General features: G+C 50.5%; 2 protein-coding genes across 6 annotated transcripts; one reads left to right on the forward strand and one right to left on the reverse strand.

The window, feature by feature from the left end:
• Positions 1-160: 160 nt before the first annotated feature.
• Positions 161-4,424, reverse strand: MAD2L2 (mitotic arrest deficient 2 like 2). 5 transcript variants are annotated; one of them, XM_072354042.1, is made up of 9 exons: positions 4,404-4,424; positions 2,777-2,828; positions 2,493-2,611; positions 2,206-2,277; positions 1,470-1,570; positions 1,254-1,348; positions 1,062-1,135; positions 832-924; positions 161-670 (listed from the first exon to the last, which is right to left on the reverse strand). In XM_072354042.1, the coding sequence occupies exons 2-9, from the start codon at positions 2,814-2,816 to the stop codon at positions 629-631; spliced, it is 636 nt and encodes a 211-aa protein (XP_072210143.1). In that variant the 5' UTR covers positions 2,817-2,828; positions 4,404-4,424; the 3' UTR covers positions 161-628. The 5 variants fall into 5 exon arrangements, with proteins under 5 accessions (XP_072210143.1, XP_072210144.1, XP_072210139.1 ...); XM_072354043.1 differs by lacking the exon at positions 4,404-4,424 and adding an exon at positions 3,901-4,087; XM_072354038.1 differs by lacking the exon at positions 4,404-4,424 and adding an exon at positions 3,930-3,980.
• On the forward strand, positions 4,247-16,150 carry DRAXIN (dorsal inhibitory axon guidance protein). Its single transcript, XM_072354033.1, has 7 exons — positions 4,247-4,395; positions 9,428-9,909; positions 11,534-11,718; positions 12,190-12,301; positions 12,606-12,695; positions 12,954-13,043; positions 15,198-16,150. Exons 2-7 carry the CDS (start codon positions 9,450-9,452, stop codon positions 15,308-15,310), a joined length of 1,050 nt encoding a protein of 349 aa, XP_072210134.1. The 5' UTR covers positions 4,247-4,395; positions 9,428-9,449; the 3' UTR covers positions 15,311-16,150.
• The last annotated feature ends 831 nt before the right edge of the window (positions 16,151-16,981 follow it).

Consider the following 16,981-nt stretch of genomic DNA (forward strand, 5'->3'; position numbering starts at 1 on the left):
GTGGCAAAGAGAGACCAAGATGGTGCAGCCCTTCATAGCAACTGACACCTCCCAGTCTTGTCCTAGAGAAGACGTGGAAATGTGGTGGAAGCTCCACATACAAAATAAAAATGCTTCTTCACTAAAGGAACGGCTGGTTAGGACAGAATCGAGCCTGTTTCAACTGGAGTAAAACTTGATATTTATTGAAGACTACTTGGGACAGTCACAGTGGACAGATGCTACATAAGGCCTCACTCGCGCATGGTATAAGACCATTGCTCTAGTGGAGCATACAGCAGATCCCTGGTTAGCACTACCAGTGTGCAATGGAGATGTCCTGTTTAAGGCAAGAACTGGATTTGTCCGAAGAGCCGACTGCAGTCAGCTGTATCCTACCCCCAGGGATTCTCTGTAATGAAACCTCTACTCACTCTCACACATGAGTGTACACGGGAACAGGCTCTGGCTCCACATTCCAAGTCAGTTCTATATACACTGGTAAGAGCACTTGAAATAAAGAGGCAGCAGCTGCTCTACATTCATCCAGAAGGCCAGCTGAAGAGACTGGGCTATCAAGGTATGATTGGTGAGAGATCTTACTCCGCTGGAAGATCAGATGAGGCTTGAAGAAAAGGAAGAGTTGAAATCAGGTGCCTTTGTGGGCTCGTTCTTCTACATAAAGCTGCATCTGGAGGAGAGAAACAAGTATCAGTTTCTGCTTGACAGCCAGATGGAGAAGAGTCTAGAGATTGTACCTTCCCTCCTTAACAAGGTTTCCTGTTTTAACGTGAGAAAGCTTCACAGTACATGCAGTTTCAGCCACCTCTCAGGCCAGAATGCTCTGCTCACCTTTAAGATATCAGACGTCATAGTTTTCAGTGGGATGAGCCGGGGGTCATGCATGTGCACATCCTGTTCATCAGCCAGAATCCATGGGAAATCCTAGGGCAGGAACACAAGGAGCTTTATGTACCGAGAGGTGAGCAATGAGGTTAAACCTCATTGAATCCAAAAGTCTTGAATTCCAGGTTGTTTTTTTGCAGCTTGTTTGTGAAAAGGCAGCCAAAGACAACGCTTACCTTTATCACCTGGATCTTCTCCATGTTGCGTGTAGCAGCCTCTCGTGTGTGAACCAGAACTGTGAAGGTGCAGCCTGTAAGAGAAAGGGCAGGTTGCACATCAGGGGGCAACCAACAAGAGGCTCAGACACTGCCCTGTAATCATCTCCCATTGAACAGCTCCGTGTCACTGGGCTGTATGCACCCGTTTACCTGGGGGGTTGTTGTCCAGCACAGCATCACACACGCTTATCTTCAGGATGAAGGCACGCAGTAACTGCTCCACGTGGGACAGCAAGGACTCTGAACTGTTGAGACAGCAGTTGTTAGTGGCACACAGCAAAGTACCAGGAGGGCCTGGAGCAGCTTCCAGAACATCTCTAAGGACACGGGGGTTGGACGCTGTGAAATACAGGATGGAATCTTTACCTAATGGAAAGGAGAGGAGGCTGGGTGATTTCGAAGACAAATCTCTCCACTGGGTGGTGCTCTTTATCCAGGATTACTACTACAACTTTCTCCACGTCGTTCTGGAAGAATAAATGCAGTTAGAGAAGGCCCTTCCTTAAATTAATCTGTCCCCTGCTCCCAGTTTGCTTCACTTCTGGTAGAGTATGGTTATCTGCTGTGGAGCAGCACTAGCAGTTATCTAAACCTTGAGCCCAATCCTACTTCTAGGCTCTACATGCAGTACAGTGTCTGCAGAGAGAAGAGAATGCAGGATGTGGGATGCCAGCAAGGTTTGCAACGTGTCATGTGGTCACACTTTTCTCTCACAAAAGCTTGAGTTCAAACCACCTCTGCCTTCTGGCTAACAGCACAGCACCCTAACTGTTCTCCTGCCAGATGGGAGCTTCAACTCAGCGTTCTGCTTTTGAATACATTTAAGTTCACGTGTAGGATGAGCTTATTGAAAATACAGAGGTCGATCCTCACGTTTATGCATTAGAGGCAACTGAATGCCAGTATTCAGCAGCATGCCTTGACTGCAAGGAAGGATTAGGCGTGTTTTTATTCTTGATTAGCAACTTTATAAGCGAGTATATTGTGTATGGTAAGTACAGAAATAAACACTTTGAGATGACAGCAACATTTACATACTTTTATTTCTATCTAAACCACTTGCAGTATAATTGCCCAGCACAGATCCATGGTAAGATCATACCTTCTCAAGCAGAGGCTTTACACAGTGCAACGTGTCCTGGATGTACTGATTGAGCTCTGGGTGGCAGGACATCTGTAGCAAAGAGAGCAAACAGTCAGAGCTGCGTTCTGATGCCAACCAGAACAGCGCTAAGAAGGAAGATCTAAAGACAAGATCTCTGTTTCCTAGGGAGCGTGCCTTAGTGTTACATCCCTGCACACAGCTGGGGAAGCATTCTGCTACTAACAGCCACAATCTGCTTGTGCTGTGAGTACTGCTGTGTTCTCAGCTTCAGGAAGGTCTCCTACCTGGACAGGTACGTTGTATTTTTTCCTCTTCTGAAAGATCCCAATAGGGTAAACTTCTCTAACATATAGGATGAGGTGAACGGCCACTTCAAGAAATTCTGAGAGAACATCTGCAACAACTGGGAAACAGAAGTAAAAGATGCTGAAGGCTGCAGTGACACCATATTCATAGGACATTACTAAAGATGCCAGCATGCATCTCATCTCCTTCCTGTAGCTGTGGGGAGTTTAGGGCTGGAGCATCCTGCAAGCATCCAGCACTCAGTATAGCACAAACACATTACCTTGCCCAAAATTAAGGTCCTGTCGTGTGAGCGTGGTCATCTTGCCCAGAACCTGAAAGGAATCACAAGAAGAATGTTTAACCTTTGTCTTAATGCAGCTCAGGGGGCGCTTCACCTCCCTAAGCTGCTCTCTGAGCTCAGTGACAAGCAAAGGAAAGCAGCCACCATGAACCCCAGGGGCTCAATGTGAAAGATTCAAGCACGGGATCAAAGATCACCAGTCAGGTAAAAAAATGAAGGCAACATCTGTCTGTGAGACCCTCAGTCTCACACCTCACATTGTGAGCTCTCATCCAGGGCAGGATTTACACTTCCCATTGACACTTCCCATCCCACACACTCCCCTGCTGCCCGAGTCTCTTGACAAACCCCACACAACCACATAATTCACCTAACGTGGAATCTGTCCTGCAGGAACCTGTGACAAGGGCAGCACATTCAGTGGCCAAATGGAGCACCGTGTATCAAGGAATCAAGCAGCTGGAGCTCAGTGTGCCAACAGGTCGGTACCTTGTGCATGTGTTAAGGCTGCAACGTGCAGAACTGCTGACCGCAGATTTTAATGTTATGTTGTTTTCTTCATACTCTTTGCATGCATGCAGGCTAACACTAACACGTCCTTAAACACCTCCAGGTCCATCAGGAACACTGAGCTCTCAAGCCCTGCTCACTCTGCTCAGCTGCCAATGAGACTGTGGCTTTCATATCTCCGATGAATTGCTTCACAAAACAGGGAAGTAACAGCTTCTATCTTTCTTTAAGCAAAGCCTTAGAACCGCTAAGGCTGGAAAAGAGCTCTGGAATCATCCAGCCCAACCCACCCCGATGTGCCCAATGCCCATCAGTGCCACATCTCCACACTAAACTCCATGGCACAAACCTTCCCTAATATCCACCCTGCAGCTTCCCGCTGCAATTTAATCCCACTATCGCATTAACACGGAGCTGAGGCCGGGCCCACCTCTCCACAGCCCCCTGAGCACAGAACGGCCACCGTACGCTGACACAGGCCAGGTTACCCTCAGCCTCCTTCCCCCCCGGTAACGCTGCCGCTCAGACCCCGCACCGCTCCCCTCCTACGGGCTCCCAACACCCTCCTTCTCGGCCCCGACCACCGCCGTTACCGTCCCCGTACGGCGCAGCTCTCCCGTACCGGCCCGGCGCTGCTGGCGGCGCACGCGTGTGACGTCACCTCGGACGTAGAGCGCCCCCTTGCGGCAGGAGGACCCCGCGCCCCGCGTGACCGTGCGGTTCGCTCCCCGCTTCCCCCCGCGGGGTCCCGGCTGCAGCCGCGGTCCCTCCGCCGCGCGGGTTGCGGGATCCCCCCGCCTTTGTCCCCGCCTTTGTCAGCTCTCCCTCTCTGTCCCCCTCCCCCCGCACGATGCCCCGGGCACAGCCGCTCACCCCCGCAGCGCTCCGCGCGTCCCCGCCCCGGGCACCCCGCGCCCCTCCCACCGCCCCGCAGCCCGCGGGGTCCCGGCGTCCCCGCTCCGGCCGCGCATTCCCCCACTGCCTCCGCGCGTCTCCTCCTCCTTCTCCTCCTCCCGCTCCTTCGCGGTCCGCACACCCGTACCCCGGCACAGCCCTGCCCTGCTCTGCCCACCGACAGCCGAGCACAGGTAAGCACCGGGATGGGGGCCGCTCCGCTGAGCCGCTTTCCCTTTGCTTCTTAGGGACGGGGGCACTTTCCTCTGGAGGAGACAAAGGCTGCGGGGATCCCGGCACCGCCGCCTCCGAGGTTGGGGCAGCGCGGACAGCGCCGGTGCTGGAGGGATCCCCGCCGGGAGCCGCTGAGCGCCCGCAGCGCTGTGCGAAGTGAGCGAGGGGTGAAGGAGGCTGCTCCCTCCGTGGCATTGTGTGTTCGCGTTCCCCCGATTTGCCCGCGGGTCGTTCTTTGCTTTTTTCTCGCTTTGCTAAAAGTGAGATCTTGGTTGTGAATTAAATCAGTTTGGCATCGGTTAACGGGCTCGTTGCGGCCGGCAGTTCATCATGTGGGGTTTAAGTGACGTTTATCCGATTCACACCTGGAGCCGTCCGTCAGCCTCAGTGGAAATGGTTCTGTGTTCCCATCTCCTTTGCAGAAGGAGACGTTCGCCCCACGCGTTCGGGTTCAGAGTGAGAATGACGGAGAGAGGAAGAAGGCTGAGAGCAGCCCGGCTCTGTGCTGCTCGGGGGACACATCGCGGTGGGGACCGGGGCCAGATCTCGGAATCACAGACTCAATTCGGGCTGGAAAAGAGCTCTAAGATCAACTCCAACCCCAACCATCCGCACCGCGCCCTTTCCTTGAGCACCTCCCAGGACGGTGACCCCACACCTCCCCGTCTCACTGCCTCTGTGTGCCCCTCTCTTTCCCCGTCCCACCGGCGGTGCTTTCCAGTTGGGTGAGCGATCAGCTCCGCTATTGATCGCGTCTCATTTGTCACCGGGCATTGTGCGGGAAGCCGGAGAGTCCTCTCTGCTGCGCCGACAGCAAGCGACTATATCTCAGATGCTAATCTCAGACTCATTGCTATTTTAATCTCATTATTGGGCAGAGGAGGCCCTGTTTGATAGCGGGTCGCTTGTGATGGCTGTGTCAGCCGCTCCGTGAGGTCCCGGAGGGGAGCAGAGCAGAGGGTACTGCATATTCATTCATTCCACTTCAAAACAGCGGCTCTGTCCCCTGGGCTGCGCTCCCTGCTCCAAGGGATGCACTCTGTGGGCAGGCACAAGGGAAACGGGGCACAGCTGTGCTTGGGCTGGGATCACCTGGGCAGCAAACCCAGCCCTTCACTAATGGGGAATGAGGGACATTTGGAGTAGTCACTGAATGCAGGTTACCTCGGGGAGGGGTTTTGTGGAGGTACCTATAGCTGCTGCCGAACCCTCTGCAAGCTTCAGTCTGTGTCCTGTCTTGTGTTCAGGCTGGATGAGTCTCTGAGCACTGATGGAGCTGTGGGTGTCTTCATTCATTGCAAGGCTTGGACCTTTAAGGCTCCCTTCCAACCCAAACCATCCTATGATTTTTGTGCTGCCATTCGCAATCAGTGCATGGAGCAAACGTGATCGTGGTCCTCCCAACAACAGAGAGCTGTTTGGCAATGGCAGGAAGAGAAAGCAGCAATCAAAAGGAAAACAGATGTTTTTCAAAGGGTGGTGGTGGTGGGACTTGCCCAGCCTGAATATCTGCAGAAGGAACACATCTCACAGTCAGGAAGATGTGAAGTCAGATGGATCTGAGAGGTAGGTTGGGAGGAGAGGTGACAATGGATGCAGGCAACCTGCAAAAGGAGGACAGCTTTGACCCAAAAGAACAGCGAGCTGCAGACTTGGCTGCTCTGTCGTCCTGAGGATGTGGGAGCAGCAGAAGTTATCCTTTATGAAGTGAGTGTGCAAGAAATGCTGGAGATGAGGAAAGTGATATTGTTTGTGCCTGGGGGAGGAAAAGAAAAGAGTGCATTTAAAAATCCCCATCTGCTTTTGGAGACCCTAAAAAGCTGGAGGGGACCCCTTTGAAATGGGAGGGTCTCTTGGCAGATTGTGTATGAAGCTTCCCAGCATTTGCCTCCAGAAACAGAAAACCAGATGGAATGAGACCCAGCAGGGAAGGGAAATCTCATTTATCTGCACAATGCCATCCTCCTGGCTCCAGCCAGCTCTTTGCACATCGGCTACCATGGAGCCTACCCTGGCCATTCTGCTCCAGGCCTTCCCAAGCCAATCCATCACCCAATGGCTCCTTATTTGCAGGGAGCTTGGCACACGAAGCTGGGTTTCTTGTCTGTCATCTGTGCCACACATGCACATACACACAGCACTCGTGTCGATGAACACACGCTTTGTCTGTTGCTGCAGCCTGGCGTTGTCTGGAGCCCAGGAAATCTTTATGCAGTGCTGCCAAAGTCTGAGCTTATCAGAGCCAAGGAGAAGCGTGTCCCAGAATTACGTTGCTTGGGTCTTGCTTGGTTCAGCTCTTGAGCTTAAAAACTGCATCATCTGTGGTCTGGAGTGATAAAGGAACTTGATGTTCTGCATTTCTGGGTTGAAGTATTCTGTTCCTCTCTGCTGTGACATGAAGAATGTGGGTGACAACTTAAATCCAAGGCTGTGGGGTATCATGGCTTCAGTCAGACGTATGAGTGAACGTATGCAGTGAGTGAACCAACGCAGCAGTGGCAGCTTCTATTAGAGCCTTTTTTCTTTTCCACACCAGGGTGACAAAACTGCATTTGCAGGGACAAAAAAAAGCATGAGTTCCTGTGTATCCATTCAGTCCACACCTGCCTTGCAGGATTACAGGCTGAGAGCAGAGTAAGAGTAATAATATCTGTGAGTCCAGAGAAAGAGGCTGCCCGTGGGGAAGTTCCCCAAGATGCCAAACAACATTAATTTCTCTCCCAGAGTTCTGACCATCCGCCGCCAACCCAAAATAGATCAGAAGTGTTGGCTGAGAGACAGCTCTGCAACTCATTCATCAGCCCTGAGCCCACACCCCAGGTAGCTCCAAGGCCTTATCTTTGCTTTACACGTTTTCATGTCAATAGGCAGATTTGCTACCTTGAGAAGTAGGTGGCTGAGAATGTTGGGGGTGCACAAAGGAAGCACAAAGCAATGAGGATGCAGATCTGGTGCTGGGGAGAGCTGCAGGAGCAGCCAGCTCGGGCCACTTATTGAAATGCCACCTCTAAGAAGAGGATCCATTTTGGACTCGATACAACATACGTGTTTATTTCTGACATAGGGAATTCTGCCCTGGGTAAGACAGCTTTTGCAGAACAGGTGCATCAACAGTGAGAACACTGCTGTGCTCTGCATCCCCACGCCCTGGGGTGGCTGCTGTTGTGGAGTGGGGTCCTGAGGGAGCAGGGGCACTCGGATGCTGAGGAGCAGCATCGCAGCATCGAGCTGTTCTTTGGCTCCTGCTGGAAAGCAGAACTGTGGCTAATGTGTCTGTCAGGTTCGTTATCAAAGGGCCGCTGTCTGTGAGTGAGACTGAAGGCGCTGCCTTCCATTCTCTTTGCACTTTTTCTCTCCTCCTGGCGTTTTGCCTATAGATTAAAGGTATGATGCTGTCTGCAGCTCTCTGGGTTGTTCTGTGAGGCCTTGATCCAGCTGGTCTGTGCCGGTTCTTACAGAGAAAATCCCTCAAAAAGACAAAGGCTGCGGATGCAGGGTTTGGGTTTTGCTTGGCTGCTATTTGTTACATTGGTGCGAAGCAGGAACTTGAGGTGCTTTGATAATATGCTTAGCTGTCAGTCTGCTTTTCCTTTGTCCCAGGTAGCTGCCAATAAAATGCTATTCCATAGCGCTATGCCTGCAGGAAATGAGCAGCCTGGCACCTCCCGGATCAGCCCTCACCTCCCATTTAGTTGGCTTTGTGGCAGGTGGAAGGATGTGATTTTCACACCGCACATGGAAGGGAAGCTCCCTGTGCTGCCTGCCTCCTTCCAGAGGAGATACAGACTGAAAGTTTGCTCCCAGTCTCTAAGCAATAGCAGAGATGCATCTTGCAAAGGCAGAATCTGCTGATGTGAGTTACCTGCTCCCCTTCACAGGTGACGTGGAGCAGCAGAGCACCTGGAGGAAGGACACAAGCCATTGCAATTAGGCAACAGAGTGGTTCACGTGGTGAACAGATCAATGGCTATTAGTGGCAACCGAGGCCTGGGGTGCAGGAAAGGTTGGTAGAGGGAGGTTGAGCTGCCCAGATTGAGAGGGACAGTCCAAGAAAGCTTGGACCAAAAGCTTTCTGTTGGAAAGGGAGAAAAGAACTAAATTAGAGAAGTCTCTAACTGGTGCAGTGTCCCAAAGCCACATCTCATAACACAGACACAGTGCTGAGAAAAGGCCCGTGAAAATACTCCACTGAAGCAGATTGGATAAGAGTGCTCTGCAGCCGCTTACTGAGAGCTTTGGTCTCAGTGTCCTTTGGACTTACATTACCCACCCTGTGCCAGCGTCACCTGGTGGGGTGAGGTGAAGTGACTTTGCAGGCTAAGGACGAGAAGTGGGATGATCCATAGGACGTCCAGCTTGCCTTCCTGCTCCTTGAGCAGCATCCCCTGCTCTGACAGCAGCAGATTTGTTTTTCTGCTTCAGTGCAGAGATGCAGCCCCAAAACATTCTGTGTTTTCTCTTTCCTTGGCCACTTTCAGGCCGTGTGTGTGTCCAACTCCTTGAGCTGCTCAGGGCTGTTGCTGGTCCTGCGAAGCCACCATCTGCCTCCGGTTCCGTTCGTCTTGACATCTTCATTGCAAGGCAACCAGCTGTGTTGGGGGTGGCTGCCAGGCAGGCTGAGGATGCCAACGTGGCAGCCGAGTGCCCCAGCCGACAGCTGGTGCTGTGCAGCTCTCAGATGGCAGGCAGTGAGTGGGAGGGCAGGGGGCTGCTCAGCAATCAAAGGGAAGTGTCCTGCTGATTGATGGCCCTCATTTGCACATGAAACTGGGACCTCTTATCCCTGCAGGCCCTGCACGTGGGTCTCAGCTGCCATAAGCTGCTGTAAGCCTGGCTGGCACAGGAGATAACCAAGGAGGGGAAAAACTCTCATCCAACTCTTTTTGGGTGACATCTGGACATCTCAAGCGTCTGAGTTGAATTTTGGCCGCCTTTACGGTTCCTAGAAGTTGGTTGCTTCATTTGTGTTGTCGCTCTTGGTTTTAATTGCAGGTAGCACAGAGGGCCCGGGATTATGGCAGCTTCTTCCACCTTCTTCTCTCCGTCTCTTTTCCTGTGTGTGCTGCTTCTTTCTGACATCACCATTGCCGTCTCCCCGGACACTGACATGAAGCTCAAAAATGAGAACAACAACCGCCTTCAAAACCAAGAGACGTGGCCTCAGCAGCCCAGGAGTGGGCACCACCACAAGCATGGCTTGGCCAAGAAAGGGAGGGTCCTTGCCCTGCCTGCTAGAGTGCAGCCAGCTGGGGAAGAGGCCCTCCGAGTGGGGAGTGGAGCTCCAGCCGTGGAAGATCTGGTGCCGCTCAGCCAGCCAGCAGCACTGAAACAGGATAAGGATAAGGATGTGTTCCTGGGCTTTGAGCTCCCGCATGCTGGGCAGGAGAATCAGTCCCCTGGGTCTGAGAGGGGAAAGAAGCAGAACCGAGAGCAGCGACGGCACAGCCGCAGGGACAGGCTGAAACACCACAGAGGTATGAGGGGACCAAGGGGAAATAGTGTCAGGCTGAAAGAGGGGAGAATTAGATTGGATAGAAGGAAGTTTTTTGCAATAATGGCAGTGAGGCACTGCATGGACTGCCCAGAGAGGTGGTGCAGACACCCAAGGTCAGGAAATGGGGCTCTGAGTATTGATGGAGCTGTGGGTGTCCCTGCTCAGTGCAGGGCATTGGACCTGATGGCTTTTAAAGGTCCCTTCCAACTCCAGCCATTCTGTGATTCGAACACCAATGGAAGCCAAGGCTGTTGGCTCTGTAATGAGGGCAAGAAGACGTAGCTGTGGTTGAGCCACATGGGTGTGCGGAGAGCGGGGGGTGTGTGCCTGCTCTGGGGAAAAATCTGCCAAACAAAAGAGGCACAAGAAAAAAGGGAACTCCAGAACTGGAGGTTTGCACCGCTGGCTGTAATTTTCTGAAAATGACCTTGTTTGTTTCCTATAGGGGAAAGCTCTGGAAATCCCTGGGACCAGAGGGGTTGGTTTGGGGTGGCCTGCTTTGTTGTTTGTTGGGGTGGGTTTTTTTGTGTGTCACAAGCAAATGGTTCAATTTAGGATGAAAAAAGCCCAAGTCGTGCTCAGTCTCTCCACTGACTTCAAAACATGACCAGAACTGGAAAGAATAATTAAAAAAACCTACTTAGCTTGATGAGTTTCTTCTCATCACAACTTGTATTCTTCAGTGTTTAAGGCAAGCTATGAAAAAACAACGTGGCTTTTTGCACATGTGAAATTGCACTAATTGCATTACAGCGCTGTTAGAAGGGTTGCTAAAAGTTTTTGACTGGGACTGCTTCCCTTTGCAGGTCAGCTTGTGGCTATATGTCCTCACAGCAGTAAAGCTATAGTGCTCTTAAAGCCAGGCCATCCGTGCACATCTGCACCACTTGACATTGCATTGGCTGGGTGTCAGTCTCCCTGCCTTCCAGCTATCACTCCTCCCTGCATCAGTAAGAAGAGCTCCATTGTTTTCTCAGGGGACTGACTGAACAACTCATGTTAAGCAATATAGAAAGAGCGTGCAACAAAGCTGGCTTGAAGCCTTAATTGCAGACTGCAAAACAGGCCCGGTACCTTTGGCTTAACCTGAGGTCTACACTGAAATTAATTCTTTGCAAAAGCACGTATCAAGCTGTGAACTTTTATTTCAAGTTAGGGATGTTCTGACTTGAGCTGGATAGCAATTACCCACCCTTAAAATGATGCAAGGATGGCGTTTCAGGAATTTGCAGCAGCTTTAAAATGGTTTAAGGGATGTATTTTGTATTCCCAACACAAAATACCAGCTGACGAGGATTATTCCCAAAACTAATTGGCTTGCTAGGCCTGCAGCTTCAAGAAATCTTGGAGATTTGTGTTTTCCTTGGGAAGAAACCCATTGATTTTAAGCACGAGAAATACAGAACTGCACCTTCACCTCAGTGTATATGAATCGAGGTGCAGGTAGCTTGGGTCTGATTGACACCGGTCTCAACAGCAGCTCATGGTGGTAGAAAACGAGGCAGTGCCTGGATGGAGGCAAAGATTCCTTGAATTCACGTTTTTCCATGCAGAGAGGAAAGGGATGACAAAGCTCATGCTGCTGTACCTGTTGTCCTCTGCAGGGAAGGCTGCTGTTGGGCCAAGCTCCCTGTACAAGAAACCTGAAAGCTTCGAGCAACAGTTTCAAAACCTCCAGGCAGAGGAAGCGACCAGCCTGACCCCCACCGTGCTTCCCTTCACTGTGCTGGATCTGGTTGTTTCCACAGAAGAGCCTCCTGTTCTTCCAGCCACGTCACCACGGTCCCAGGTAAAGAGACCACTGGTAACCGCCCTGTACCTCTGATACAGACAGCAGCATCCTGCAGCTAACGTCCAGTTTCTTGTTTTTCAATTGGAGATAAATGCTGGCCTACCACCAAAGCCCTCCCTCAGAAGCAGCTTTCTATCTTGGAGATGCTTCGAAAGCTGCTCCTATAGTCTCTTCTCTTCCCTGCCCTCCTTCTCCCTTAGCTAGCCATCTTCATTTGGCTTTAAGGAGCAGAGAGGCAGGAGTAGCCCTTGGCTGGAGAGGCAGCACATTCTAATGCTCCTTGCTGGCCTTCCTGCCCCACTGAGAAGCAGTGAAAGCTTCCCTCTTGATTTCAGCTGGGACAAGAGAAAGGTCTTCCTTTCTAAACATGAGATGCTAAGAATCCCTTGTGGACAATGTGGGGGTAAGGGCGGCAGTGTCACTACAGAAGTATAATCCATTGTCTCTTTGGTATCCTGTGGTTTGCAGGCCCGCCTCAGGCAAGATGGGGACGTGATGCCCACCTTAGATATGGCACTCTTTGACTGGACAGATTATGAGGACCTCAAACCAGAAATGTGGCCGTCAGCTAAAAAGAAAGGTGCTAAACTCACACTGTTGAGCTCCCCATCCCCTTTCCTACAAGTCATTCTGTAAATCTTAGCCTATGGTTAGCACTGGCAGAGGTACTGAGGGGTCAGATGTTGTCATAGTGGGGAAAGAGAAAAAGCTGATTGTGCTTATGTTCTATTTCAGCATGCTTCTCATTTTGGATGGTTAGTCTGAGGGCAAAGTATAAGGGTTCAGAGCTAAAACTCCTGAAGCCTGAGACTTTTTTTCACCTTAGTCTCCAAAATACAAACTCTAGTGTGGTATTTTCTACCAGCATCAATTCTTATCCACAGAGAAACGCCGCAGTAAGAGCTCCAATGGTGGAAATGAAACCTCATCGGCAGAAGGAGAGCCGTGTGAGCACCACCTCGACTGCCTCCCAGGTCAGGATTAGCCTGATAACCCATGTCATGTCCATAGAAATGATAACCAATAATATGATAACCATAGCCTGATAACCAATGTCATGTCCATAGAAATGGCTGAAGTCCAGCCCAAGTTCCACTATAAGCATCCTAATTTTAATGCTGTTCAATGGTGGGATGCAGAGGGCAGTTCAAAGATAACATCTGTACCACTGAGCTGCTGTAGTTCTAGCAGGGGATAAATCAGCCACACTCACCCATGCTTTTATGTTGCAGGCTCTTGCTGTGACTTGCGTGAGCACCTCTGCAAACCACACAACCGAGGCCTCAACAATAAATGTTATGATGACTGTATGTGCACAGAAGGTGAGCAGCTCCTCACAACCTTGCTTCCTGCTGCCTGAGTAGGTGGCTGAGTTGACTGGGCATGGTGTTTACAGACAGCCCTGCTGTTCTTAGCCTTTCTTTGACACCGACTCGCAATGTGACCAATGAGTCATCTGGGTTATCTTGTTTTCTCTCCTGATATCTATCTAACAGAAGAAGCCACTGAAAATAAACAACTCAGTGGTGCTTTGAAGTCCCACACACTATGACAGCGTATTACTATCCTTGCTTCACATTACTTTATGCCTAGCATGGCTTTTCTGAGTTAATTTCAAATGAATACGTAGCATTTCAGTAGGTGTGGGCAGGACACAGACTTCTGTTTCTTGAAACTATTTCTGGGGGAACCTACAGCAGCCCTTAATGAGCAGTTACGTTATGAAGATGTTGAAAAGCATTCTTCCAGTCTGAACACCTCCAGGATCAGCTCCAGGCACTGGGTCTTGTCTGCCAGAACAAAACTGCCTGCCAAGTTGGGTGACCTGTGTTTAAGGGCCTGGTGACTCTGACCAGGTCACACACCTGCTGCAACCCAGTTAAACCCTGACCGCTTTCCTGGCTTTGTAATGTTTAAATGATAGTTCTCACCTTGGGTGTGTCATGGAATACTTGAAGGCCTTCATCAGTGGGGATGCTGTGATAGATGAACCCAGAAAAAAGACTTTCTGCAAGCCTAATGAGCACTGCCTCCAGCCCTGCTTTATATTTAAGTTAGTTGTGTGTTGACGCCGAATGTGCATCCTCTAAAGAGATCCTCAGAGGTATAGGGTCCAGATAAGACAGATAAAATGTTTAGATAAGAACAGAGCCTGGGAAGCCTATCTGCCCTGTGGGGGCTGGTAATGAGGGGCAGAAACCCAGCTTCAAGGTAGCCTGGTCTCAACATGGCCCAGGGACACGCACTGCAAACTGCTGCTCAGTGACCTGTGACACTGGATGGGTCTCCTGTGTACAAGTACTGAAGGACAGCTTATGGGCTGTCTCATTATTGCAGCCATAAATCCTCAGCCTCCCCCTTTCTGGGGTTCTGGCACTGTTGCTGTCTGTTGTCTACTCTGGAAGTAAAAACAGTTTCAGTTTCGAGAATGATCAAATCAATTCTTGGCAAGAACTGCAGTAATCAGATCCTGGGCTACTGAAAATCAAGGCTTTCGTGTGAGTTACTTGCACGTAGGCTTTCCTCCATCTGGCCCACCTGCCTTGGCATTCTGTTGGAACAAAGTCAGACAGTAGAATCATAGAATGGCTTAAGTTGGAGGGAACCTTAAAGATCTTGGAGCTCCAACCCCCTGCTCTGGGCTGGCTGCCCCCCACCAGCTCAGGCTGCCCAGGCCCCATCTAGCCCAGCCTAGGGCATCTCCAGGCATGGGGCAGGTGCCTCCAAGGCAAGCATGTCAAGGTAAATCAGTACCAGAAACTGATGAGTTAACCTGACCAGAGGCTCCCATTGCCTTCCACTGCCATGGGAGACTATGTACTAAAGGGTTTTTTAACAAATAAAATATCTTCCTTTTTTTCCCCCCTCCCTCTAATTATTCATCAGTGCTATCTCTGATAGTTTCCTTCAGACCCTGCACTTCTAGCATCCAAATTAGAGGAAGTGAAGGAGATGAGCAGTGAGCTTTGGATCAGATCTTTCAGTGATGGCACTTCAGTCCCTTTCCTCCTCTTCTAAAACTTCAGAGAAACAAATAGCAAGGGGAGCTCCCAGGCCTTCGGTGCTGCACAGTGTGTCTGTGGTAATTTCCCGACGGAGAGATCACTTAGACAGTAATGGGAAGTAATAGGGGGAAACCAAGCAGGGCTTCCATAAAATCACTGGAAACAATTGGGATAATTCATTGGTATTTCAAAAAGCCAATGAAGCCTTCTGCCAGAGCCAATGAATCCCAGACCGGAACAGTGAGCCAAGCAGAATAGCGGGGCCCAGAAAGCAATATGCCCTGTCCATGTGAGGCATTTCTCTGCCACCTCATTTGACACAGCCCAGGCTTTCCAGTACCGGGGCTGGCCCTGCTGCTGCAGGTTCTGCCATGGGCTAAGGCTGGGAGCTGTGCTCAGTGTTACTGCTGCAATAAGCCATGGCTTTACCTTCTCACCATGCCTGCTGTTTGCTGTTGGTTTTATTTACAGGTCTACGCTGTTATGCCAAATTCCACCGGAACCGAAGAGTGACCCGAAGGAAAGGGCGCTGTGTGGAGCCTGAGTCGGCCAATGGAGAGCAGGGATCATTCATTAACGTTTAGGAAGGTGGGATTTTATCTCCCGCCTGGATGGTCAGTAGCTGGAGTCCAACCGCCTACACCTAGCAGTGAGGATTAGAGACAAAGTCAAGTGAATGATTGAAGCTGCAGGCCAGGCTCCAACAAAACTGAGGCTGGCGTTAACTCTAGAGTGATGTCAGCCTTTTCCATACCAGGACTGCGTTCCTCCTCCCTTCCCTCAACACATTCCTGTCCTTGATCTGGGTCCCCCTTCTCCCAGTTAGCTGGAGATGATCATGATTGCTAGTCTGATGGCAAGATATGAAAGATCCTTCAGGTCGAGGTATAGGGGCTTTCTCTCTCAGCAGTTGCTTGAGAAGAAAGGCAGACACTCCTTTAGGATCAGAGCTTCTTGGAGAATCAGAAGCTCGTAGGGAGACAAAGAAGGGAGACAAAGACGATAGCAGGAAGCTGCCTGGGTGAGGAGGGACCCTCTGACAGAGCTCCTTTTCCCCTTTGTTCACTGCTACAGACTGACATTCCCCAGCAGTTACACACTACCACTTCCTACCTGTCTTCTTCGAGAGCATTCACTCCCACTCCTTCCCTTCTCTCTTGCTCCCATAGAATGACCTGGTTTCTGCAAGGATGTGGCAAGACATCCCTGCCTGCAGCTCTCACTCATTAGTTATCCTGCCAAGTCTGTTATTTTTAATGATTATTTTTAGGAGCTTTCAGGGGAAGTGATAGTTTTCCTAGTGAGCCAAAAGCAAGGTTTTTGGTAACAGGAGGTAGGGATGGGCTGTTCCACTGTAGTGAATCCTGTGACATGTTGCATGTGTGTTTCCACAGTGTGTAAATAAAGCTACCATAGATATCCTTTGTGCAACCCTTCTGCTTCTTCGGCTGCACCTGAGGATGGGGCAGGAGCCAGGAAGGCCCAGAGGAGTCGAAATAGTAATCCCAGTGCTTTGGGCAGAGTCCTCCTTACACAGGTTCCTTAAACCCTACTGTGTGTCATTAAGACAGGCAAGTCTCCATTTTGCCCTGTTTCTGTCATAGTGTCGCTCCACGTGGTGTGCTCACTCAGGTGCTCCTTGGTATAATGGTTTGTGCTTCTGCTATGATGGCTGCCAGTCACAACTACGGAGATACGCTGTGAATGTACCAGCATTTCTGACCCACACACACCTGTACTGCTGGGAGATGCACAGAGCAATCTGGAAAGGAGGGTTTAGGCAGAGCCTGACGTTCATTTGGCCATAGCTATTTTGATTTCTAATTACAGCACGGCAATCTCAGCCTAAAAATTTGGAGTAAAGAACAGTGGCTTGGATACAGCTCTATGCTGTGGCAGCAGGGATGCAGTTTGTTAACCCAGAGAGGGAAATGCAGCCCCTCCCTCAGCACAGATGCAGAACAGTAGGTGGTACTGCCAGTGCTATTGTCAGTGAAAGCATAAAGGGAAAAAGGCTTTAATTGATCACAGTCAATTGCAGAGCTCTCAAATCCCAGTCTGTGTGACAGCAATAAGAACCACATGCACAGTCTTTTATCAAAGGCAGGTTTTGATATCGCGGTGCTTTCTGATATCAGAGCCGTGGTCTGTGTTGGAACAGTGCAATTAAAAAAGCTGGACATTTGGCAGGGATTTTTATCTGTGGTGGTGCAGGTATTCGTGGCCCCACATCCTCCTAGTGAAAATTGAGTTAA

Source organism: Excalfactoria chinensis, chromosome 20, assembly GCF_039878825.1.
Source record: "Excalfactoria chinensis isolate bCotChi1 chromosome 20, bCotChi1.hap2, whole genome shotgun sequence".
Classification (NCBI taxonomy): domain Eukaryota; kingdom Metazoa; phylum Chordata; class Aves; order Galliformes; family Phasianidae; genus Excalfactoria; species Excalfactoria chinensis.

Bases quoted from the DNA above. Each gene is read 5' to 3' on its own strand.
- MAD2L2 (XM_072354042.1), bottom strand. From the start codon at position 2,816: ATGACCACGCTCACACGACAGGACCTTAATTTTGGGCAAG. The intron at 1,349-1,469 runs GTAAAGATTCCA...CTGTCTCAACAG, and splicing joins CCTCCTCTCCTTTCCATTAG to TTCAGAGTCCTTGCTGTCCC. The intron at 1,136-1,253 runs GTAAACGGGTGC...TTTCTCTTACAG, and splicing joins GCTGGACAACAACCCCCCAG to GCTGCACCTTCACAGTTCTG.
- DRAXIN (XM_072354033.1), top strand. From the start codon at position 9,450: ATGGCAGCTTCTTCCACCTTCTTCTCTCCGTCTCTTTTCCTGTGTGTG. The intron at 12,302-12,605 runs GTGCTAAACTCA...TCTTATCCACAG, and splicing joins GCCGTCAGCTAAAAAGAAAG to AGAAACGCCGCAGTAAGAGC. The intron at 13,044-15,197 runs GTGAGCAGCTCC...TTTTATTTACAG, and splicing joins TGACTGTATGTGCACAGAAG to GTCTACGCTGTTATGCCAAA.